Source organism: Bubalus kerabau, chromosome 4 (assembly GCF_029407905.1).
Source record: "Bubalus kerabau isolate K-KA32 ecotype Philippines breed swamp buffalo chromosome 4, PCC_UOA_SB_1v2, whole genome shotgun sequence".
NCBI classification, from domain to species: Eukaryota; Metazoa; Chordata; class Mammalia; order Artiodactyla; family Bovidae; genus Bubalus; species Bubalus kerabau.
Window position 1 is genome coordinate 51,046,156 of NC_073627.1, and position 26,346 is coordinate 51,072,501.

General features: G+C 49.7%; 1 protein-coding gene and 1 long non-coding RNA gene across 7 annotated transcripts in view; one reads left to right on the top strand and one right to left on the bottom strand.

Moving 5' to 3' along the window:
• The window catches only part of ACACA (acetyl-CoA carboxylase alpha), a 288,803-nt gene extending 280,872 nt beyond the window's left edge, over positions 1 to 7,931 (top strand). For all 5 annotated transcript variants that reach the window (XM_055577329.1, XM_055577328.1, XM_055577332.1 and 2 more), the window contains 2 exons: positions 4,265 to 4,401; positions 6,213 to 7,931. In XM_055577329.1, coding sequence (XP_055433304.1) covers positions 4,265 to 4,401; positions 6,213 to 6,336 — 261 coding nt within the window. In that variant the 3' untranslated portion in view covers positions 6,337 to 7,931. The remainder of the gene's footprint in view (positions 1 to 4,264; positions 4,402 to 6,212) is intronic.
• Positions 1 to 25,778, bottom strand: LOC129649675 (uncharacterized). 2 transcript variants are annotated; one of them, XR_008713212.1, is made up of 2 exons: positions 20,977 to 25,778; positions 1 to 237 (listed from the first exon to the last, which is right to left on the bottom strand). It is a non-coding gene; the product is annotated as an uncharacterized LOC129649675 (long non-coding RNA). The 2 variants fall into 2 exon arrangements; XR_008713213.1 differs by having other exon boundaries at positions 18,447 to 25,778.
• Positions 25,779 to 26,346: the final 568 nt, after the last annotated feature.

Below are 26,346 nucleotides of genomic sequence, written 5' to 3' on the forward strand. Positions count from 1 at the left end.
TTTCTTTTCTTTGCTTTAAATCTTAGTCCTGAATAAAGAGATTCTGGGACAGCAAGTCTGAAGACACCGTGATGCTGTATAACTGAGGAGTAGAGCTCTTTTGTCTCCCTGAGAGGAATCTGTTGCCATGAGTTATGGGACTGTTTGAATCCACAGGGGCAGTCCCACGGTAGGAAGTTGTGGGGTTTACGGTTCGTAGTGTGACTGCAGGGAGAAGAGAAGCATCGCCACAGTTCCCTGAAAAGATAACAAGAGCTTAGGTCCAATCTGGCTGTCAGAGCAAGGCACACGTGTCTCTCGGGCACATTTCCTCTGCTGACTGTCAGATCCATAATTGAAGGTGTGTGGTTTTTCAGACAGGCTGACTTCCCACCCCACCCCCAACCCCATCCAAGCTCCAGTAGAAGGATGTGTTTTCTGGAATCGTAACACTTTTTGGATCCCCGCTTTGCCATGTGCTGGCTCGGACGTACTTAACCGTCCCTTCCTCACGTGTCAAATAGGGATGTTGTTTGTCTCACAAGGGTCGGGGCATGTTGAGCGACACTGTAAGGACCGAGCCCCGTGTCTGGCGCTCGGCTTCCTCCTGGCCCCTCAGCGTGGCGTGCTCGAAGGCGGGCTCAGTAACAGCGCGGCTAGAAACTGAGCCGGGCGCCCCATGCACTCAGCAGCTCTCGGCCTTCTTGTTGTCATTGCTCAGTCGTGTCCAACTCTTTGTGACCCAATGGACTGGAGCCCACCAGGCTCCTCTGTCCATGGCATTTCCCAGGCAGGAACACTGGAGTGGGTTGCCAGTTCTTTCTCCAGAGGATCTTCCCGACTCAGGGAACAAACCCGAGTCCCCTGCTTGGGGACTCCTCTGGAGACAGGCGGATTCTTCACCGCTGAGCCACCAGGGAAGCCCTTGACTTGGACCTAATCTGTCCAAGATCCAGGATGCCATGGTGCTCCCTTACCACCCAGGAAGCTGCAAATCCGTTCTTCTTCTGGATTCCCAAATGAGACCAATGGCCGGTGGAGGCCCTCGTGAAGTCGGGAGAGGAGGCAGCACCACTCGTAGGGCCATCTGATTTCCACTGTCCCCAAGCTTCCCGTGAACAAGTCTTGGGCACCAAACTTCTGATTTGGGGCCAGGAAGGGAGGAGGTGAGGTGGAACCTGGGCAGCAGGGCTGGGCTGGGGCGGCTCTCCAGAAACGAGGTCCAGCAGGCCACCCCAGCCCACGGGGCTACCGCTAGTGTACTCCAAAGCCTCAGGAAAAAAAAGAAAAATCACTTCGCTACAGGCGTCTCCAGGCCGCTCACGAGGTGAATTATCTGTGAGGCCTGGGCTTCGGGCTCACATCCATCAGCCTGCGGCCCGTTCACCCCCAGGCCCTGCTGCAGCACCCCGTAAGGAGGCCGTAACAGCAATCCGATACATTAGGAATGAAACTTTCCCAACAAGTCATTTAGATTTTGTAAGATAGACTAATTACACACAATTAGTGAGCCGAGTCGTGCCAGAGATACTGACCCACAGATGCACAGCCAGATAAAGTGCCTGCTGAACACGTACTGTGAGGCCATGCTGCTCTGACCTTTAATCATGGATACTTTACTGGTATTAAAACTTTGCGATTGGGATGAGCGCAGGCAGGTAACATACGGGCCCAGGCCCGTCATGAGATGAGCAGCCCAGCGTGTCGCAGCTGCTTGACATCCACAGTGGGAGTAGTCAAGCAGTTTTCCTAGTTTCAGGGAGGGAAATGGCGGCAGCAGAGCGTCGGCCGTGCTGGATGGAGCGACGCGCCTCGTGGCTCTGTCCCGGGAGGGCAGATGAGGCGCTGCAGACTCCCCGGCCCTGGGTGGGGGAAGTGTGCTCACACTCGCAGAGCAAACCCTCCCAGGTCTGTTATTTAAAAAAAAAACGCGTGGGGCTGCAGTGCCTACGTTTGTTGATTCTTGCTAAAAACGCTGTTGACCAGGATCATGACCCCGTGGCTGCTGTGCGCTCAGCGCTGTAGTTGACACTTGACCAGGGTTGGACTTGGGGGTCATTGTCCACTCATATTTTGAGTGACCAGCAAACCGTTCATATAAGGGGGCCTACATTTTCCAGACCTTGGGAACGTGTTGCTTTAATTCTATCTGGGAACTTTTCCGGTGTTGGAACACCTAGCGTACTCTGTGGCTGCAGGAGGGGACGGGAGAGCCGTGTTCTCTGGAGGGCAGCGGGCCTGCCAGTGCAGCGTCTGAGCGTCGTTAGAAGCAGGCATCTCGTTAGCTAATACATTACACCAATCAAGGAGAGTTATCTTAAGCCACAATTAATCTGCTCCCTGGCATATGTTGATAGGAAAGCATCATGCTGTTTCTTAATTAAAAGCAAACGGATTAAAAATGATTAATAAGAGTATTAAATATTCTCCTAAACTAAAGGCTTTGGAATTCTGGGGTAAATCTAGGGTTCCCCACCCCCATTCTGAAACCCAAGAAGCATGCATTGTTTTCTTTCTTCCTCCCCCTAAATCCTCGTAAGTAAGGGCATGTGCAGAAGTCCAAATTACCACGGTGGAGATGGGCACGTCAGCACGCTGTCCACGAGTGGGGTGGACGGGGGCTGGCACATGATGCTAAGACCACCGCACCGTGGGGACGATCGCCACCCCGACCCTTGTTGATAGAGAGTGGTGTGGTGCCTCCTTTTTCTCGGAACAAAGTACTCGCCTGCCGTTCAGCCTCGGGGTGCCAGCATGCTGCCCGTGCACAGAGCTGGGAGACGACCTCCCCTCAGCCTCGCCCTGTCCTGGCCACCCCGCCCTGATCAGGAGAACTGACCTTCTCACCAGTGATGACAAGCAGGGATGGGCAAATTTGGGGCCAGCAAAGGAAATGGACAAAAGAACTAGAATGCTGATCCTTAATCCTGGGGCTCCTTAATTGTTCCACTGTGAAGGACTCCTTAAGACCCATTAGAAACGTGGAAGTCAGTTACAAGGTATATAATAACCAACCAGCCCCCATGGGCTTATGAGCCGAGGCAGAGATGGGGACGGGGGGTGTGGGGGGCGCCCAGCGTGGACCCTTAGGAAGCAGCGCGGCTCCTGGCCTCCCGCGTGCCGCCTCTAGCGGGATGTGGTGAGGATGCGCCCTCCGTGCCTGGCAGGCCCCCCGCGCCCCAGCCGCGGTGCAGGCGCCTTCGTGGGTATCCAGGCTTCCTGGGCCACCTCCCGAGCTCCCTAATGCACCCACCTATTAAATTACAGCACCAAACTCATTGTCATTCTGACTTTGACTTGGTTAGTGATAACAGAGGAGGATAGCACACCTTTAAATGACGAGCTTTGTGTTTAATTACCCAAACAAAATGACATAAATATGAATGAGCCCTAATGGCAGTACTTGGTTTTCCGGAAACCATTAACAAAAACGATTCCTAAATGATTTGTAAAGAAAATGAGAGGAGACGAGAGCCAGGAGAAGGCTATTAGGTTTCTAACACACTCCTGAATTATTATGGAGTCAACTACCTGGGAAATGCTTGGCTAAATGATCTTGAAAGGAGGTGGTGAGAGGTGGTGTGTCGAGATTTTCGGGGCAATGGACGTCCTGACCGTTCGGGAAACTTGCACAGTGAACTGGGGTTTAGGTTTCTGACCTGGCGGCAGGACCCCCGTCTCCTCTGGCCGCCTCGGGCTCCATGGCCGTAGGCGACCAGAGTCCTATGCTTAGGAATTGTGTCTCAGCTCCTCAAAAAGCACAAGTTGCTTTCTCTTTTTTCAGCATTTATTTATCTGTTCATTTGGCTGCCCTGGGTCTTAACTGCAGCACTTGGGATCCTGACTTTGGCATTCGAACTCTGAGTTGTGTATGGGATCTAGTTCCCCAACCAGGGATTGAACCCGGGCCCCCTGCATCGGGAGCATGGAGTCTTAGCCGTCGGGAAGTCCCGCATGTGTTTCACGCCCATTCAGCTCTTGACTAAACAGTCAGGGACAAAACAGCGGCACCAGCATCCCTGTGAGCACGGATGCCTCTGGGCAGTGCCCAGGTGGATTCTCCAGGCGTGTGTGTCACATCAGAAAGCTGGCCAGGGAGGGCGAGGACGGCTCCTGTCCTGAGGCCTGCTTCCACTGCCTCCTACAGAGACAGCTGCCAGGGAGGAAATGGGCATGACTCTTTTATGCTGAGGACACTTCTGCAGTGGCCCTCCCAGATGTAGAACAGCCAGGGTGTGCGGCCTGGGTGGGCCCTGGCATGTGACCAGGCGTCATCTGCCCGCAGGCCTATGTCTGGGACAACAACAAGGACCTGGTGGAGTGGCTGGAGAAACAGGTCACAGAGGAAGACGGCGTGCGCTCGGTGATCGGAGAGAACATCAAGTGCATCAGCAGGGACTACGTCCTCAAGCAGATCCGCAGGTGAGACCCCAGGGAGGGGCTGCTCAGCACAGGCGGGCTCGCTTCTGGGGAACGATGATGTCTGCATCAACGGCGAGATGATGATGCCACGCGGTCTTTTCCGCCCCTTCTGTTTGAGACACTGATCAGATCAGAGCAGAGTCCAGGAGCACCGTGCTAGCTCAGCGGCTGGTCCCCAGAGGCACTTAGCGATGATGGCTGAGCTCACCGCGCCCAACTGTTAGCTCCAGATGCAGATCCTTAAACTGGGTGACCCGCTCTGGGAGGAAAGCCCTTTGCATCCTGGTTTCCTAGGAAACCACCTCCTCCCCTCCCCCAGCCAAGAGGGAGCTGTGTTCTAGAGGCTCCTGCCTCCTCCACGGGCTGGGTGGCAGAGACTGCAGGGGACATTTTTCTGAACTTTTCATTTGGACTACATTTCCCTTACAGAAAAACTGCAAAGCTAAACACAGTACAGAGAACAAATCTGAACCCAGACGTGCCTGCTATTTACATTTCGCCTCATTTGCTGTATCATTTTTAGTTTTTTTTTAAACTTGTTTTATATCATATTGGAGTACAGCCAATTGTGATAGTTTCAGGAGAACAGCAAAGGGACTCAGCCGTACATACACGTGTCCATGGTCCCCCAGACCCCTTCCCTTCCACGCTGCACCTAACATGGAGCAGTTTCCTGTGCTCTGAGGAGGTTCCTGCTGGTTATCCATTTTAAATAAAGCACGTGTACCTGTCCATCCCAAGCTCCCTAACTGTCCCTTCTTCCCAGTCTTCATTTGCTGTGTCATTTGTGTGTTTTTTATATATAAAAGGAATAAGCACACTCATATGTGCATTTCTTCCTTTGTCGGAACCATTTAAAGGTAAGTTACATCTGTCATGGCCCTTTACCCCCAGTACTTCAGTATGCCTTTGCTAATAGGGCTGTTCCCTGACATAACCATGGTAAAATGATTATAAGTTGACCACCACGCCTTTTTATCTAAACCACCCTTTGTAGACCACTGCTTGTTTTGAGTTTGCCCCGTGTCTTCTCATGATTAGATTCAGGCTGTGCATTCACAGCTCAGATGTCACGTCCGTGAGGGTGGGGCCCACGGGGCGCCGCGTCTGAGGGCGTGTGACGTCACCTGCCGGTCCCCATGTTAGCTTCCATCTCCTGGTCGAGCTGCTGCTCGACTCCCCCACTGTCCAACTCCTGATCTTTCTCCTCAAACCTACTAGCCAGTCTGTGGAGAGACACAGGCCATGCAGATTCCTGCTCATCAGAACTTCTGCTTACATTTAGCACTGGGGGTGAGTCATGCCCGATCCAGTCTTTACAGCGAGGTTGCAAAATGGTAAGGTTCCAACTCCTGCACGCGCTCCAGTCATCTGTGACCACCCCGATTCTTCCACCAGCAAAAGTCCTCTCCCCGCCCCCATTTCTTATATATTCATTATTGGTATAGACCAGTGAGTGTCTTCCATCTTTTCAATGATTTTAACTCATTTTTTGATGCCCCAGTGTCCCAGGGTTAGCCAGTGGGAGCAGCTTCATGCAGGGCCCACTATCTTTGTGCCATGCCCCAGTCTTGGTTTTGGTTTAAGCTACTTCCGCACTTTCTGACATAGTGGAGCATTTGCAGTTCACCTAGTACCGACCGTGCTGTGGAGAGGGGGGCCTGTCTCGAGTAGGAAAACAGATGAGGTGAGGCAGGGGCTGCCGGATCCACGATGAACCCCGGGAGCAGGTTTTCCGGCGGTTCTAAAGCTCCGCTGATCCAGGCACGGTTGTCTCTCTCGGTCTCACTAACCCCAATTTCCCCTTGCAGCTTGGTCCAGGCCAACCCAGAGGTCGCCATGGATTCCATCGTCCACATGACGCAGCACATCTCGCCCACCCAGCGAGCAGAAGTCGTTCGGATCCTCTCCACGATGGACTCACCGTCAACATAGGAAGAGCTTCCTGCCCATCCCCGCCCTGCCTCTGGCGCCGAGGGCCAGAGCGGCCGGTCACACCCGAAACCACCGCAGCGAGCAGGCACAGGAGACCAGCGCTGGAGTCACGTGGCTTTTTGCTTCCCCTCGATGTGTTCCGGTTCCGCATGACGCGTCGGGCCGCGGGCCACACCACCCCGTTCAGTATTTATTACCCTGGCTGTGGCCACAGGCCCCTGTCCCCACCCCGAACCTAAGAGGCAATGACGGGTACAGCACGTACCGCGAGGCCTTCCTGCACCCGAGCAGGGCCGCCCTGGCCCCGTGAGCCTGCGGCCGCTGGCAGCAGAGGAGGGCCGGAACAGGAGCGGGGAGGGGGATCCTCGCGCTGCTGTCTCTCCACCCCGCACCCAGCCGGGCACCCGGTCTCCTCGCACCGAGGCACTTCTTAGGAAGGCAAATCCGAGTGTGAGGTCTGCAGGTCCACGGAACTCAAAGACGGGCAAAACTGTGATCCGAGAAGTAGAGAAACCAAGTCACTGTTGCTGGTTTCAGGGCCCCCGCCCGGGTCCCCTTCTCTGAGAACGACCTCGGGGAGGTTGACCTGCCATGGCCCCAGGGGCCACCGCATGGCCAGCTGAGGTGCCCGGGGCCCCCACTGGCGGTGCCGCCATCCAGGCTGGCAGAGGAGGAGCTGGGGAGCTGCCTCCTGTCCCTGAAGGAAACCAGGCGGCAAGGGCGGGCCGGCTAGCCTGGGTAGGACGTGGAAGGCTGGCAGCATCCAGCCGGGCGCTGACAGTCACGGGGTGAGGCGTGCCTGCGCGGCCAGCCTCTGTTCCCAGGTCCACCCTTCTAGCAGCGGACGCTCCTGCTCGCTCAGGGTCTCGTCTCCTCATCGAACGCACAGGCAGTGCGTGCAGCCATGGAAAGGCGCCCCGCTGACATCAGGGCCCTCGGCTCCAGGAACTGGCCTTCCCCGCCGTGGGGGGGCTTCCAGGGAACACAGGACCCACGGAACCTTGTCTACGACCCCCTCATGGTGCTGCTGTCCTCCGGGCTCATGGGCCCCTCCCCAGCCAGCGGCAGGGGCCTGCTCACGGGCAATGGAGAGTTTGTTTTCAACCACCAGTATATTCAAGGAAAGAGCTTCCCAGTGCCCCTGCTGGTGTTCCTAAAGCAGGAGCGGCAGGTGAGCAGGCTGGGCGAGCATGCGGTTCCTACAGCGCAGCTATCGCATCTGCGCTGGTGACCAAGGAGGAGCTCAGTAAGACGCCTGAGAAGCAGGGGGATGAACGCTTTCGTACCCGCTCCAGTTTTGAGCCTTAACCCTCCAGTTCAGGCACAATTTGAGAGCCCCTCTCCCCGTCCCCGGGAACCGCCTGTGCAGAGAGGCCCCGTGGGGCCGGACGTGTGGCCGTCTGGCCCCGGAGCCTCAGCGCGGCGGCCCTGCTGCGCGGTTCAGCGCCATCCTGGGCAGGAGAAGGCGGGGATGACGTTCGGTCCAGGAAGAGTGTCCACTGTGGCTGGTGTCTGCTTACCCAGCAAGAATTGGATCCATCTTTGACCAGATTATTCCTCTATACTTTTCTACAATAAATAAAGATCCACACGCCTATAGGTGGTGTGAGGTCCTGTGCTTGCCCTGGCGTTTCTTCAGGGGCTGGGTGGGTGACGCGGGTTTACTCTCCACCACCAAACTGACACGTTAAATGAACGCTTCGTCTCGAGAATTCAGTGATGCTCACTCCCCCATCCCCAGAGCCCCCACTGTAGGTCTTTACCTGGACAGGGCTCTTGTCTAAGGACAAGTCAGCACAGTCGTTTCACACACGAGGCCACCACTGCACACGCGTGGCTGCCAAGGCAGGAGCGTGACACACCGAGGCCCGCCTGAGCTGAGCTCACCGCGTCGTCCGTCCCCCCAGTCACAAAGCAGCCTTCGCCGGTCTCACTGAGGAGTCAGTGGATGCACAGCCTGATGAGCACAGCGCTTCAGTCAAATGTATTCTTTTCCCTTTCTGTTGAAATAAACCTCCCCACCGGTAGACCAGTCACCGCCGTGCATCACGTCAGCCCAGCACCTTGCGCTGGTTCCAGGGAGCTTTGTTGGGTGAGCCCCGCCGCAGAGTGTGACCCGGGCTGAGCACAGGGACGCAGTTCCCAGGCTGGGCGGGTTTCGGGTCCACCTTCCCTCGATGGGCTGGGCGGTTTCACTAGTCTTGACGTGAACATGAAAATCTGAACCTCTGAGTTGACACGATTTGTTTTCTGGGTGAAGTGACTAGCAAACCATTGTCACAGGGAGCAGTTTTAGCTTCTCTGAATGATTTGGTGACTTTATGCCTTTTGAACATTAACTTGGGGCACAAAGAGGCAGGAGGGGCAGGGAGCTCACGCTCGTGTGCCTTCAGCCTCTGCCTCAGTTTCTCTGAAGCAGGAATAACATCTGCAGAGAAAGGCATGGCCACAAGAGGCAGGAGAGGGGCAGTGTCCACCGCTGTTGAGGATGTACAGCAAAGCAAAGGGAGGCGGTTTCAAAAATGAGCTTAAACAATATCAGTCTGAACCACCCCAAGCTAGATGTTCTAGAAAGGAGGGAGAAGGGAGCTTCAGGGCCCGGGGGAGGCCGCGGCTGTCCTCGGCGGGGAGTGCTGATCCCCACAGAGGCCTGGGCCCTCCTCCCGCCTCCTGGTCAGACTCTGTGTAGACCCGGTGCCGACCCTGTGCCCAGCCAGCCCCAGCCAGTGGTTCCCAGGCAGGTCACGAGAGGAATGGGAAGATCCTGCCGCCGCCTCCAGGAACCTGCCTGATACCTACAGCGTCTTCATCTGCTGGGGAGCGACATTTCCTTCATCTGTGTTTTTAATGAACAAAAATGTGAAACATCCAGTGGTATTACTTTGGGATAATCAGGAGCAGACCAAAGAGCCAGGGTTCTGTGATCTAACGTGGGCCCACCCCTCTCCCCAGATGGAAAACAACAAGAACACAGCGACAAATGAGGGCCACCCCAGGGAGGACATGCCCCACACGCCTGACAGGCAAGGCTCAGCGCCAGGCTGTGGTGCGAGGCCTGGAGAAGTGCTGAGCGGGAGGTGGACCTTCATGCCAGTGCTGGCTCCCGGGACTTCCCTGGTGGTCCAGCGACTAAGACTCCGAGCTCCCAGTGCAGGGCACCCGGGTTTGATCCCCGGTCAAGGAACTAGATCCCACGTGTGGTAACTAGAGTTCACATGCCTCAACTAAAGATCCTGCATGCTGTAACCAGAAGACCCCACGTGCCGCAGCTAGGACCTGGTGCAGCCAAATAAATAAATAATAAATGTAAACAAAAATGCTGGCTCCTCAGCTTGGGCACAAGAAGGGTAAAACTCAGGCCTGCCCCGATCCACATGCTGAGGCTGAAAGTGCTAAGGACCACGAATGTGCAGACGATGAACGGCCAAAGCCTACAGGCAGAGAGATGGAAGTTCCAGCTGGGACACTAAGACGGGCGTCCCTAGTCAGGCTCCAGCATTTGCAGAGTTACTCCAGAGACAGCAGGAGTGCTGGGAGGGGCACAGCAGTCACCTGGGGGAGGACAGGGAAACTTGGAAAGCAAGCAGGCAACAGATCACGATGAACTTTGGGCCAGCAAACAGCATGCTCCTGGAGAGAGTGGGGCACGGGGAGACAGCATAAAGATGTAGAAATGAGTCTCACTGAATGACAAGAGCACAGCCTTGGGCACCAAGAAATCTGGCTCCAAGCTCAGCTCCACGTGTGGATGTCCCTGAGCCAGAGGGGTCACCCAGGATAGTAAGCCCAGGCCACCCCAGGAGGTACAGACATATTAATGGGCGTCTGTCTACTATTTTCAATACTCGAGAAATTTTACATGTGTCTCGGTTGGGTGCCAAAAGCTCATGATGCTGTTTTTTTCCTGATAGCTAAGATTTACCTACCCAGGAAGGGGTCCTGGCTACCTCATGCTGGCCAAAAGCTCCAATGGGAGGTTAATAATAATAAATATTGGGGACAACAGATCTTTATAAAAGCAGTATTTCAGTAAGCAAAATCTCCCCAAACATGGGATTCCCTGTGGTTGGTAGAGGGGCAGAATGATCATGGAGCCTCAACTCTGAGAGGACTGAGATCCACCCAGTGGGCTCAGCCCATCAGCAACTCTTCAGGAGATGAGACAGATGGCAGCTCAGAGGAGGTCGAATGGTGGGCCTGATCCCAAACGTGCTGGTTCTGTGATTGGCCTTTTGGGGTAGAGAGAGACAGAAACAAAGACATCTAGGCCCTGAATTAGGAGAAAAGCCGACAGCATTCTTGCCCATACGAACAAGTACTTCCGTAGCCATGTGAGGATACAGCAAGATGAACACAGACTAGAAGAGAGCCTTCACCCATGAAGATACGGAAGGAACATTATGTCAGATACAAAATAGGAAATATTATGTGATTCCACTGATACGAAGTATCCTAGAATTATCAAATTCAGAGAGACAGAAAGAAGAAGAGGGGTTACTAGGGACTGTGGGAGGAGGAAATAGGGAGGCATCGTTGAATGGGTGTAGGGTTTCAGTTGGGATGATGAAAAAGCTTTGGACAGGGACAGTGGTGATGGCTGCAAAACGGAGTGAATGTACTTACTGCTACTGAACTGTGCTTCTAAAAACTTAGAATGGTAGCTTACGTTACATATATTTTACAATTTAAAAATTCTAGAGCTGTAAAGTATAATAACAAGTGAAAAATTAACTAGTGGGACTAAGTAGTAGGCTCAAGAAGACAGAAGAAAGAAGCTGAACTTGAAGATAGAGCATTAGAAAGTAACCAATGTGAAGAAAAGAAAGGAGAGAGAATGAAAAATGAACAGAGCCTCAGAGATCCATACAGCAACATCAGGTACAACAACTGATGTGTAACAGACATGCCATAAGGAGAGAAGAGAAAAGGGGAGGGAAAATACGTGAAGAAATCATGGCCAAAACCTTCCTAACAGGACGGAAAACAACGGGCAGATCCAAGAAGCTCAGTTAGTCCCAAGGAGGCTAAACACAGAAAGATCTCTACCTGGATGCTTCATGGCCAACCTGCTGAAAGACAAACTCTGGAAAGAAGCTAGAGAAAAACAACTCGCCAGGTACAGAGGAATAACAAAACAAAAATGACAAGCAACAGGAATGGAAGCCAAGGCAGGGAGCCGACACGTTCACAGTACTGTCAATTCTTCCACAGTCGGCCAAGAATCCTGGATCCATCAAAACAAAGATGAAATAAAGACATTCCCCTCTCCCCTACCACCACCAACGGAGGGGAAGAATGCATTGCTAGATACGTGGCTTTATAAGAATTAAAGCTGGGCTTCCCTAGTGCTTCAGTCAGTGGTAAGGAATCCACTATCCGTGCAGAGATACGGGTTTGATCCCTGGTCCGGGAAGACCCCACATCCCAAGAAGCAACTAAGCCTGCGCTCCCCAGTGGTTGAGCCTGCACTCTAGAGTCTGCGAACCAAACTGTTGAGCCCTTGTGCCACAACTACTGAAGCCCAAGGGTCGTGGAGCCGACGCTCCGCAACAAGCGAAGCCACCACAATGAGAAGCCCGAGCACCGCAGCCAAGAGTAGCCCCGGCTCGCCGCATCTACAGGAAAGCCTGTGCAGCAAGACAGCCAGCACAGCCAAAAACAAGTACATCAAGAAAGCATTACAAACAATCATTCAGGTACTTTCAGGTGGTAATTTGAATCCACACAAAGATAAGGAGAGAGGTACTTGAAAAGTCAAATACACGAGTAAATTGTGTGTTCTCTTTTAACTTTGTAAAATACTCTAACTCATGTCCATTGAGTTGGTGATGCCATCCAACCATCTCATCCTCTGTCGTCCCCTTCTCCTTCCACCTTCGATCTTTCCCAGCATCAGGGTCTTTTCCAATGAGTCAGCTCTTTGCATCAGGTGGCCAAAGTATTGGAGTTTCAGCTTCAGCATCAGTCCTTCCAATGAACATTCAGGACTGATTTCCTTTAGGATGGACTGGTTGGATCTCCTTGCAGTCCAAGGGTCTCTCAAGAGTCTTCTCCAACACCACAGTTCAAAAGCATCAATTCTCTGGCACTCAGCTTTCTGTATAGTCCCAACTCTCACATCCATTCATGACCACTGGAAAAACCATAGCCTTGACTAGACGAATCTTTGTTGGCATCAGTTCAGTTTAGTTGCTCAGTCCTGTCCGACTCTTTGTGACCCCATGAATCACAGCACGCCAGGCCTCCCTATCCATCACCAACTACCGGAGTTCACTCAAACTCATGTCCATCGAGTTGGTGATGCCATCCAGCCATCTCATCCTCTGTCATTCCCTTCTCCTCCTGCCCCCAATCCCTCCCAGCATCAGGGACTTTTCCAATGAGTTAATTCTTTGCATGAGGTGGCCAAAGTGTTGGGAGTTTCAGCTTTAGCATCAGTCCCTCCAATGAACACCCAGGTCTAATCTCCTTTAGAATTGACTGGTTGGATCTCCTTGCAGTTCAAGGGACTCTGAAGAGTCTTCTCCAAGGCATACAGTTACATAAAACAGTAATTATACCGCTCTATTCTGGGGGTCTGCAGCATATGAAAATGTAATAAATATGATAAGACAAAGGGAAGGGTAAGAAATACCAAGCTATATAAAAACCAAAGTTCTATATTTTACCAGAAGTTAGTATTTATCTCAGCTTACAATGTACTCCTTAGAACAACCATTAAGAAAATAACAATACATAGTAAATACAAATCATACATCTCTTAGTTAATATACAGAATATATAAAGAACTTCTACAATTCAACAGAAAAACCCAAATAACTTGATTTTTAAATGGGCATACAGCTTGAATAGATGTTTCCCTTAGGATTCTATATAAATGGCCAAAAAGCACATGAAAAGATGCTCAGCACCTCAGCATTACTAATCATTAGAGAAATGCAAGTTGATCACAATGAGATATCACCTCACACCACTGAGATAGCTTCTATAGAAAAAAAAATACTGTTGGTGAGGATGTGGAGAAATTAGAACCCTTTGCACTGTTGGTGAGATTGTAAAAAGGTGCAACCACTATAGAAAACAATATGGCAATTCCTCAAAAAAATTAAAAATAGAATTACCATATGATCCAACAATCCAAATTCTAGGTATATACACAACATAGTTGAAAGCAGAAGACATGATGCTTCGTGAAATAAGCCAGTCACAAGAAAAGACAAATACTGTAGGATTTCATTTATATGAGATATCTAAAGTAGCCAAGATTCATGAAAAAGAATGCACAGTGGTGGCACCCCACTCCAGTACTCTTGCCTGGAAAATCCCATGGACGGAGGAGCCTCGTAGGCTGCAGTCCATGGGGTCACTAAGAGTCAGACATGACTGGGCGACTTCACTTTCACTTTTCACTTTCCTGCATTGGAGAAGGAAATGGCAACCCACTCTAGTGTTCTTGCCTGGAGAATCCCAGGGACAGGGGAGCCTGGTGGGCTGCCGTCTCTGGGGTAACACAGAGTTGGACACGACTGAAGTGACTTAGCAGCAGCAGAGGGAGAGGAAAACGGGGCGTTATTGCTTGATGGGTATAGAATCTCAGCTTTTGCAAGCTGAGTAATTTCTGGAGCTCTATTACACCACAGTGGGAATATACTTGGCATTACTAAACCGTACACTTTATAATGGTTAAGGACTACCCTGGCAGTCAGCGTTTCCACTGCAGGGAGCAGAGGTTTGATCCCTGGTCTAATTAAGCTTCCGCATGCCACACAGTGTGGCCAAAAAAATTAATTTAAAAAAATTTTAAATAAAATTAAGATAGTAAATTTTAAGTATTTTACCACAATTTAAAATATATATATATATAGCAAAAGCAACAATAATGAAATTAAAATAGCATAATATTTAACACAAAAGAAGACATAAGGGAGGAGAAAATGAACAAAAAATAACTACAAGAAATTTGAAAGTCCCAGTCAAAAGACAGGGACTGTCAGACTTGCGGGCTATGGTCCATGGGGTTGCAAAGAGTCGGATATGAGAGAGCGACTCACACTTTCACCTGACAAGTCAATGCTTTAATCATTATAATTCCTCCTTTTTGTCTCAGTGATATTTAAATTATATTTTTTCCAGTGTTAATGTAGCCACTCCATCCTGTTTATGATATAGGGTTTTCTCTACTTTTAACCTTATTTGTCTTTGAATCTAAAGTATGTTTCTTGTGGACCTGGAAGAGTTGATTTATTTTGCATCCAGTCTGACAGCCCCTGTCTTTTGATTGGCCTGTTTAGTCTTTTCAAACTTAATGTAGTTATTGGTAACTTTTATGTCCGTTTTTTCCTCAAATGCATACACAGCTAAAACAGAGTCCCAAAATACATAAAGCAAAAATTAACAGAAGTAAATGAAAAAATAGACAATTCAACAATAACAGATTCCTATATCAATAACTTCCATCCTAAGAAACTGGAAAAAAAAGAATAAACTGAACTCAAAGTAAGCAGAATGAACAAAAAATAAAGATCAGAGTGATAACTAATGAGACAGAAAAGAAAGAGAAACATTAATAAAATCAAAAGTTAGTGGTTTGAAAAGATTTTTTAAATTGACAAGAAGAGAGAAGATTAAATTTCCAGATTCAGAAATGAAGCGAGATATTGCTAGTGACCCTATGGAAATTAAGATGATAATAAAGGAATTGTATAAGCCACTCTATGTCAACAAATTAGACAACTTAAATGAACGAAGTCCTAGAAAGACACAATTTACCAAAACTGACTTAGGAATAAACAAAGTCTGAATAGACCTATAAGAGGTTTAAAAAAAAAAAAACTAAATTAGTAATTAAAAATCTCACAAAGAAAAGCTCAGTCTTAGAAGGTCTTAGTGGTGAATTTGCTATATTTAGAGAAGAAATATGACTCTTTCACAAATATTTTTCAAAAAAGAAGAAAGAACACTTTTCAATTCATTCTAGAGGACAGTATTACCCTGAAATGAAAGCCAACAAAGGCATCACAATACAATTATGTAAAATTTAAAAATAAAATAAAATTTAAAAAAAGAAAAGGAAACCACAGACAAATGTGTCTCACGATGTAAGACACAAAAATTCTTAGCAAATAATAGCTGGTTGAATCCAGCAACATATTTCAAAAAAATTATACAACACAGCCAGGTGAGATCTGTCCCAGGAGGGCAAACATACAAATGAATTAACTAATACACCATATTAAAAGCACAAAAGGCAAAAACCACATGACCATCTCAACAGATGCAGAAAAAGCATTTCATAAAATCCAACACCCATTCCAGATAAAAACTGTCTACAAACTGAAGAGAAAGGAATTTCCTCAACCTGATAAAGGGCATCTATGAAGAAGAAAAAAAAAAAACCTCAACTAATGTCAAACTTAATGGTGAAAGGCTAAATGTTTTTATTCCTAAGATCAGGAATAAGGCAAAAATGTCAACTCTTGCCACTTCTACTCAGCATAGTTTTAGAGGTTCGGGCCAGTGGAACAGGCTAAATAAATGAAAATTTAAGTCATGTATTGGAAAGAAAGATTAAAACTGTCTTTTCTCACAGATGGAATGATCCTCTGAGGAATCTATTTTTAAAAACTAGAACTAATAAACAAATTCAACAAAGTCATAGGGACAAGATCACTAAACCACCACCAGAAAAACCAATGGCATTTCTATATACTAGCAAGGAACAATTCAAAAACGAAACGAAGGAAACATTTCATTGACAATATCATCGAAAACAATAAAATACTTAGGAATAAATCTGACAAAAGAACTGCAAGGTTTGTACATTGAAAATTATAAAACCCTGCTGAGAAACGCTGAATAGAAGTGAGATATTCCATGTTCATGAATGGAAGTCAACACTGCTACGAAGGCGTTGCTCCCTAAATTGATCTATAGACCCAGTGTAATCCCTATCAAAATCCCAGCAAGCACTGTTAGAGAAACTAACAAATTTGTCCAAAAATGTGTATGGAAATACAATGAACCCAGAATAGCCAAAATGATTTTAATAAAAATGTGAACGTAAACTACCCAATTATAAAAAAACTTTCACTGGTATAAAAACAGGCAAGTAGAATGGGACAAAATTACGAGTCTGGAAATAAATCCTCACATTATGGTCAATTGATTTTCTACAAATGAGTTAAGGCAATTCGACGAGGGGAAAAATAATCTTTTTAACAAATGATTCTGGGATAATTAGATATGCACATGCAAAAATTTTACTTTTAGACCCTCACATCATAGGCAAAAATTAACTCAGAATGGATTATCGGCCTAAATGTAAGAGTGAAAACTGTAAACCTTCTGAAGGATAACAGAAAAATCTTTGGGGCCTTGGGTTGGGTTAAGATTTCTTAGGTCTGACACCAAAAACAATCCATAAAAGAAAAAAACTGATAAATTAGAACATCAAAATTTTTAAATGTTTGTAATTCAAAAGACAGCATTCAGTTCAGTTCAGTTCAGTCGCTCAGTCGTGTCTGACTCTTTGCGACCCCATGAATCGCAGCACGCCAGGCCTCCCTGTCCATCACCAACTCCCGGAGTTCACTCAGACTCACGTCCATCAAGTCAGTGATGCCATCCAGCCATCTCATCCTCTGTTGTCCCCTTCTCCTCCTGCCCCCAATCCCTCCCAGCATCAGGGTCTTTTCCAATGAGTCAATTCTTTGCACGAGGTGGCCGAAGTACTGGAGTTTCAGCTTTAGCATCAGTCCTTCCAATGAATAGCCAGGTCTGATCTCCTTCAGAATGGACTGGTTGGATCTCCTTGCAGTCCAAGGGACTCTCAAGAGTCTTCTCCAACACCACAGTTCAAAAGCATCAACTCTTGAGTGCTCAGCTCTCTTCACAGTCCAACTCTCACATCCATACATGACCACTGGACAGCATTAAGAACATGCAAAGACTAGCTACAAACTGGGGAAAATATTTGCAAGTCATTTTCCGATAGGGTATCTGTATGCAGAATATATAAAGAATTCTTATGATGCAATAAGACAAGAAACTCAATTAAAATGAGCAAAAAATCTGAATAGACACTTCACCAAAGAAGGTAAATATATGAATAAAAGTAGAGACGTCACTTTGCTGACAAAGGTCCGTATAGTCAAAGCTATGGTTTTTACCAGTAATCATGTACACGTGTGAGAGCTGGACCTTAAAGAAGGCTGAGCATTGAAGAATTGATGCTTTCAAACTGTGGTGCTGGAGAAGACTCTTGAGAGTCACTTGGAATACAAGGAGATCCAACCAGTCCATCCTAAGGGAAATCAGTCTTGAATATTCATTGGAAGACTGATGCTGAAGTTCCAATACTTTGGCCACTTGATGCAAAGAGCTGAGTGAGTGGAAAGGCTTTGATGCTGGGAAAGACTGAAGGCAGGAGGAGTAGGGGGCGGCCTAGGATGAGATGGTTAAACAGCGTCACCGACTCAATGGATGTGAATCTGAGCAAACGCCGGGCGATGGTAGAGGACAGGGAAGCCGGTGGGCTGCTGTCCACGGGGTGACAAAGAGTCAGACACGACTTGGCAACTGAACCCAGCCGACAATAAACACATGAATAGCAGTTCGCTAGTCATTAGGGAAATAGAAATTAAAGCCACAGTGCGAGCCCACGCTCACTAGAACGGCTATAAACATAAAGCAGATGATAACAAGTGTAGCTGTGGAGCGACTGGAACTCACACGGCTGGTGGGAGTATAACGTGGCGCCATCACCGTGGAAAACAGTTTGGCAGTTTCTCAAAAAGTTAAATGTAACCTTACCACATGACCCAGCAATTCCACACCTAGGTATCCAGCCAAGAGAAATGAAAACATGTTACACAAAGACTTGTGATTATTTACGTCAGTCTCACACGTAACGGCCCAAGTCTGGAAACAACCCAAATGGTCATCAGTAGGCAAAGAGGTCAGCAAAATGTGGTACCCGTCTGTGATAAAAAGAATCAAACTACCCACATATGCTCTGACGTGGATGCACCTTAAGCTCAGTGAAAGAAGCCAGACACAAAGACTGCATAGTGTGTGATCTTATTTATACGAAACATTCAGAAAAGACAAACCTATAGCCACAGAAAGCAGTTCGGTCATTGCCTCAGGCAGGGACGGGCTTGAGGATCAACTGCAAACCAGCACAGAGTTAGTTGTTAGGGTGATGAAATGTTCTAAAATGGATAGTGTGCTAACGGGCAGCACAATTTGCCAAAGCTACTAAAAATCCCCCAGTTGCACCTTTACAATGAGTGGATTTTATGGCATGTAAATTATACCTCAATATCAAAGCTGCAAAAAAACTGTAACCAGCAAGGGGCTGGGGTGCACTAACCTTACCAGCAACACCCAACAGTCTGCCCTACCGCCTCTGCTGATTTTACTAACTCCTCCTCCCCACGCTGCCGGCTTGCTCTGCCAGAGCCTCCCAGACTTCCCAGGGAGCCGTTTACAGTCAGCATCGCCTGTGCAGACCTTCTTCCTGTTAGTTTTCCCACAAGACTCAGATCCTCCACGCGCAGAGCTGTGCCCACGGGCTCTTCCCTCCCAGGCCCTGGAGCAAGGCTCGTTCAGAGAGAAACAAGAAGTGCCTTCTGATGGCCCTGGTGATCTCTCACGTAGGAACAAAGTGTAAACTTCAATTCGGCAGCTTAAGTACAGAAACTGACCCTGGTGCCTAAGTTAATCGAGTTACAGGATGATCTTTTTAGGATCATTTTTCGGCTATGACGCATTTTATTACTACTTTTCCTCCAAATCTGTTCAGGTCTGCCACCCTCTGATCTCACCCAACCACACCCTGCCTGCGTCTGAGAAGGCTTTGCAGGGACCTGGTGAGGGGCTCCTAGGCTGCACGCAGCACTGGCCGCTGTACCACCTGGTACTCACACGCACGCTTCCCGAGAAGCAGGCAGAGTCCTGCACTTTGTTCCTACGACCTCGAGTCCCAGCAGAGCCCTGAGAGATGCTCTTGCCCACAAGCCGCAGCCCTGCTCCTGGCCCAGACCGGGCTGATTGACTCGGCACCTGAGAGGCATGTAACTCCCCCCGGTCCAGATGCTGGCTGAGTGGTGGGGAGACCCTGAAGAGGGGAATTCAGACAAGGCTGGCCGTCAAGGAGCCCCTCCAGCGTCAGAGTCAGCGGTGAGGGGCCTTCGCGCCTAACGCTGGTCACAGGTGCACAGAGCAGGTGCAGCCCTGCCTGGGAGGGGCTCGGGGTCTCTGGCCCCTGCGAGCAGCACTGCCTGGAGAGAAGGTGCCCCAGAAGCCGACCAACTAGCCCTGGGGCTACAGACACCACCTCCACTGCCTTACACATGTGCAAGCCCCCAAACCACTTTTAGGCACACACTGGGAGGCAGAAACCTCTCAACTCCAGCCTTGCATCTGAGGCCGACCCTAAAATATCTGCATATTAAACGACCAAGGACAGTTAAGCTTTCAAAGGGGGAAGATCAAAGTGCTGTCATCTTTGAATTTAATCCTTTTGTTGCATCAGTGGTCTTAAGAGGGATAAGAGAGATCAAAATAAAAATGGAAACAAACTATATCTTTGTGGCTGTTGTGTTTTAGTCTTTTTTTCCCTCAATTTGGGCCACAAAATAGGTCAGCTCCATTACTGATCAGCCTTCCCACAAATATTTAAAACAAATTGAATTGCACACCCAATACCCATCACAATTACACCAGGCACAATAACTAAATTAGCAATTCAACAAAATAATTGGAAACTCGATTCTCTCTATCCCACCAGTCTCCCTCGAGGGTTTAGCCGATCTATGGGGGAAAACTCAGCTTTCCTAATTCTGGAGCTAATTAGAGACACACTTGTAAATGAAGTTGTTTGTCTTAAAGTTGAAATTCTCTTCTGGGGGTGGGGGAGAGGGAAGGAGATGGGAGGAAAGTCCTTTCCGTCTGGAGCAAGTGGATAAACAGGTATCAGACACACGCCTGGGTTCTCAGGAGCAGCCCTGTCTGCAGTTAATAAAGCATCACCATTGCGCCATCACTCCTCCGGTCAGGAACGACTGCGCAACAGCCAGCCTGGCCAAGAGGCGCGCACCTTTTAAAGGCCCTGGAGACCGTCCGTGGGTGGGGCTACCCCGTGCCGTTTAGGGACCCACAGGGTGAGAGAAGGGTCAGTGAGGGCTGCCAGCTCCCCTCCACACGTCCTCACTGGGGCCTGAAGAACCTAAAGGCTCAACTCCCAGGAAGCCAAGGGGAGGCTCCCGCGCCAAGTAACGCCCCCCGCGCCCCTCAACCACGGAGGCGGGCGCCGGCACCAAGGCCCAGGGCCTGCGAGGTCGCGCGGCCCACCAGCCAGGGCTGACGCTCTGCCTCGGCCCGCTTGCTCAGGCCGCTCCTGGAGAAGCAATCTCCAGGTTTCAATTAAGCTGTCCTTGGCCTCTTTTTGTTCCTTCAGGAAAGAACATCTTGGCTTAATTATATAACCGAGAACTAGGCCTCGAGTCCCTCCCCTCTCACCCTCCTCCACGAGCATCAGGCTGTGACCTTAAACTGCAGCCTCTCTGAGGGATTGAGCTGGGGACCCCGCCTCCTCTTCCCCGCCCCGCACCCCTGGGAATGAAGGCCTCACCTCACCTGCGAGGTCGGCAGATGAAACGGTGGCCCCGGGGGCCCAAGAAGCCTCGCTCCCAGACGCTCCCGCAGCACCACAACGCCTGGGCAGCCGGGGCGCTGATAAGTGAATTCAAGAAGCACCTGCTCCCGCTGCTTATCTCCCCCAACAATATGAACTCCAAGTTATCACACTGAAAGTGCCCGTATTAGCCTTACATTTAACTTCTGAAACCAAGTGCCCTGCGCTTCAACTTTAAAGGACACAAGAGCCAAACTGGAGAATACTTTTCTGGCCTCAGGGAGCCGGCTCTCAGTTCACGCCCAAGCTCCCCATCTGTCCTGTGGCCACACTGGGCGTCGAGGCGGGAGACCCCAGCTTCCCCAGACCCCGGGTCACCCTCCCGGGCCTGCAGCGAGGCACCGACCCGGCTGGCTGCACTCGGGGCCTCCGGACAGCGGCAGCTCTTGGCGCCCTGTCTGTTTCCACTTCCCTTGGTTCGAGCTTTGGCGTCTGCTGAGACTCGTGAAGGGCCTCCCAGTGGGTCAGTGGTAAAAAACCCGCCTGCGAGTGCGGGAGACTTAAGAGCCGCTGGTTCCAGCCCTGGGTCGGAAAGATGCCCTGGAGGAGGGCATGCAACCCACCCCAGTACTCTTGCCTGGAGAATCCCATGGACAGAGGAGCCTGGTGGGCTGCAGTCTGTGGGTTCGCACAGAGTCGGACACGACTGAAGCGACCTAGCACACATGCATGTGGAAGACCGGGAGATACCCGTGTAGACTCGCTCTCCCACCAGTCACGCGGCAAGGGCTCAAAGGCCACACGTCGCCAGTGACTACTGGCGGTTCTCCCGTCCTCCCGGGAGTCGCAACTGCATGGCTGTGGTCTAGACGCTCTGGATGCTCTCGGGGTTCGAAGAGGCTCTCCGGGACTCCCCAGAGGAGAGCAGAAGGCAAACCGGCCACGAGGAAGCAGGAGCCACACGGAGCTGGGAGGCGCCTTCGCCGTGGAGGCGGAAGCCGGGGAGCCGCGTCACTTGGTGCGCAGCATCAGCTTCACCTGCACACCAACACCCGGGCGCCCTGGGCCCGCGCTGTCAGAGGCGGAGGCGGACGTTAGTGCCCCAAGCACCAGGGCCCATGAGTCCCGTGGCAGCTGCCCTCCCACCAGGCCGAGCTCTCACCTTGGAGGACCGGAGCCCCGGGAAATACCCTGGCCTGAAATAGGGCCGGAGTCCCACCATTAATACAAGCAAATCCAGTGCAGCTAAGGGTCCGATCAGACTGAAGTTAGAGGTTGCAGGACTCACTGGACAGAAAGTCCCCACTGGGGACCAGGTCACCTGTCCAGAAAGTCCTCTGCTACCATAAACCTCCCCCAGAGCCTGGCACACAGCAAGAGGTCAACACCTACCCGGATGAGTGGAGGGAAAAGCATTCCTGCATCCGTGCTAGACCCAAGGCAAGACACGCCTTTCCATGGCAACAGCTGCTTTAGGACCCGGGGCCTCAGGAACCGGGGTGGCTGACTCTCATCGCAGTGAGGAGGGCCCCCTGCCCCACCCCAGGCTCAGAGGTCAACAGGCTTCCTCTAGGTCACACCCTGGCAGGTTTGATTTCTGATCCAATGTTCTTCCCACTCCACCACCTTCTGTTCATATCTGTCCTTGACACAGAAGGTCACACCAGCCCCTTGCAGGACAAACTCTGTGCTCCCACGCCTATGTGAGAACCAGGGCACACACCCTTCAACACCCGGGGAGGGGAGGTCAGGCAGCAGAAGCAGCCAGCACCACAGGGCAGGGAGCCTGCCGGTCCAGGGCACCCCGGCTCATTTCCAGCCCCGCCATAAAGAGGCAGATGGGGCGGGCGAAGGCTGGGCAGGAATCTTTATGTGTTACCGTTCCTGCTGGGGACCTTAGATTCCATTTCTTCCCTATCAGTAATCTGGGATTTTTTTTTTTTTTTCCCCTCTCTCCATTCTTTTAAATTTTCTTTCCTGAGAATTCAGTGTCCTTGACCTCAACAAATGAACTGAGAACCCTGGAGCAGGGAAATAAACCGAGCAAACTTCTCAGGAATATAAATGCCACTGAGGCGACGGCTTTATTGGCAGACCCCACATGACGGGCAAGAAGGGGCTGGTAAAGGAAATCTATAGACAGACAAGGAAAACAGAAGTTAGATAAGGCATACTTACTCTGCATTTACACCATCGCTCTCCTCTCCAGACGAGGAGCAGGTAATGAGGGCTGCATCAACACAGCTGCTGAACAAATTGAATATATGCAAGTCAGCAGGGTGATATGGATCCCCAGGACTTAAGGATTAGTTAATGAACTTAGCAAATTACTGGCAATTATTTTTTAAATGTTATGAAGAAAAAGAAATGAAAAAAAGAGAAAGTGAGACAGGTAAGATTTAAACAGAAAGAATGACCAAGGCAAGTTCAACTTAATTCCTAGCACAACTGTCCCCCCAGTACAAACACACCCACACACACAAATTAAAAACACAAACTCAGATGCAGAACACAAAGTTCATTCACTTTAGACAGGGCTCACTGCTTGTACGTGCCTTTCTTGAACGCCAAGTGCAGCCCATCAGGATGTCAGGAGAGGGGAGCCATCTGCCCTGGCACAGAACACCCACACTTCTGTAGCAGGAACCTCGGGCTTCCCCACGACACCCTTTGCCTCTGAGAAGCAGCTGTGTCGCCTGTGAGCCTGGCCCAGGGAGGCATGGATCTTGCTGTCTCACATGCACGGTGACCACACCATGGTGGGGAAGGTTCGGATCCACTGAGCCTCAAAGTCAGCTCCTTGTGGATGAAATGGTAAGAGGCAAACAGGCAGTAATCCCGGACGAGTCGTATGTGGAGACCAGGAAACTCAACCACTGAAAGGAATCGACTTTCCTAAACTGGAGACACAGAATTTGTTGCTGAACTTGTCAGAACCGACATCCTCCGGTGTTCTGTGGGCTCTCAGGGTTCCTGAACGATGCTCAACAAGCACTCTTGGCCGGTGACCATGTAGAGTCTGGCTACACCCTAAAGGCAGTGTGGGGAGGAACACAAACTCACGCAAGGCAAGGAAAACGCACCAAAGAGACCGCCGGGATGAAAGCGCTGAAGGTAGCAAGAGCAGGAAGCCCGTGGGGAGAGGGGGGAGCAGCGTATGTGTGATCCAGCAGCTAGAAAACGTACACGGGGGCCGGGGAGGGAGAGGCTCGTGTCACTTTCTATTTATCCACCATCTTTCACTGGAGCATCTCAGAGCACATGAGAGGCCGTAGCTCTTTAAACCTCCCCGAGGAGGACGCTGATTTCAAGGGCTCCCTGGGGAGCAAGAAATAAACCCCAGGATCAGAGTCCAGGGCCAACCTCCTCTCTGCCTCTCAACACCCTTCACTGCAGATGGCCCAGCCTACGGCACGTGAGAAGCAGGTGGGCCCTAGAACAAGCCTCTGTCAGAACTTTCAGAGTATTTGGACTCATTCACTTGGTTCATTTTACTCCCAAAGATCCATGCCAAGAAAAACAATAATTTCAAAGGACAACAAAGAAGCTTTATGCAGGAATATTCTCCTGAAACAATATTCATAATAGCTAACAAGTGTAACAGTCTAAGTGTTCAACAAGAGGGGGATTTGGTTTAGTAGGCAAAGACTAATGGAATTATTAGTTAGCAATTAAAATATTTCAGTGAGATCTTTAAAAACGTGGAAACAACCTTCTCTTGTAGTACTACGAATAAAATGCAGAGTGCAACCTATGGGTGGTTCTCAATGGGTGGTATATGGATGTTAGGTGGAGGGGGCCGCATGCATTTTGTTTTTGCTGCTTTGAAAAGGGTAACATTTCAAACAGTCCAGAAGGACAAACGAAGTCTTCCACCTGCACTGCTCCCTGGACCCTCCCCCATCCCGAGAGGAGGCCACTGGGTACCACAGCATCTATATACAGGCGAGGGTGATGAAGGAACACAGGTTAACAACGAGAAGGGGATCTTTTTGAGTGGAGGGATAATTTTTGTTGTTGCTCAGTCACTAAGTCATGTCTTGCGACCCCTTGGACTGTAGCACTCCAGGCTTGGCTTCCCTGTCCTTCACTATCTCCCGGAGTTTGCTCAAACTCAAGTCCATTGAGTCGGTGATGCTATCCAACCATGTCATCCTCGGCTGCCCCCTTCTCATTTTGCCTTCAATCTTTCTCAGCATCAGGGTCTTTTCCAAACAGTTGGCTCTTTGTATCAGGTGACCAAAGTATGGGGTTATAGCCAAGTCTTATTTTCATTTGTTCCTTCCACGTTTCTGTAATTTTTGACGTGAAATAAACTGAGACAAGAAAACAGCCTCTCTTCTCCATTCTGAAGGAACCACCCACGGCCTGCTCTGGCCCCATGCGCAAACCTGAGCCGGGTGGGCCGTAGCTTCCTCGTGGCTCTGGTGGCGTCTTCAGGGGCTGTGGCTTAGGAGCGCCGTGCAAGGAGGTGTCAAAATGCATGAAAAGGAAATAAGCAAACTTCACACAAAAGGGAGAAATGCTTCAGTCAACACTGAAAAAAGGGCCCCGGATTGAAACTCTTTGATAACGGTTCTCGACTCATTTCAAAATCAGCATTAGCCACCAAAATGTAAAGTATTAGTTTTATTAAAATGCAAATCAATCAACTAATCTTTCTGGTAACAGTTACTGAATTGCAGTATCCGTGTCAATTAAAATAGTATCCAATTTATTCTTGGCTGGAAGGAGGGTAGTCTTCTGAATTTTAAAATGCAAGCCTCCCTTAACTGAAAATTCTGTCCACTTTCTCATCTCTTTGGCTTTTAATTCATTCTAATTAAACATGATGGACTCCAAATATTTTGAAGTACCTGTTTAAATCTTTTTCTCCATTGGATAATGACCATGACAAAGGTTCTATCTCTTTAGGAAACGAGGGTCTGCACTGGGTGGCCAGTGAAGAGGTTATCCACCTGCTGTTCTAACATGCGCTATCTGGGATCCTCAAGTTGGATGGATGGGGTTGGATGATCTGTATTTTTAAAAGTGATCATTTTGAAGGGAGTGAAAGTGAGGGAAATCTATTTTTGTTGATTGATCTTTTAAGTAACTGGAGACACACTGAAAATTAAACATTTTCCTGACAGTCAAGCCCAAGAGGAGAAAAACACATCAGGATGTATCAAGGTCCAATTACTGTGAGACAGAGAAACCCTCCTCCTCCCCGCCTCTGCCCACCCCAAGCCCACCAGATGCTCACCTTAATACTAAACCGTGATGCAGATTGCATTTCGGACTCACTTCATTTGGAGCCCAGCCTCTTGGCGCTGTGTCCTCGGTCCCTGGACACCTAGTCAAGGATAACGTGGGATCCCTGGGCACAAAAA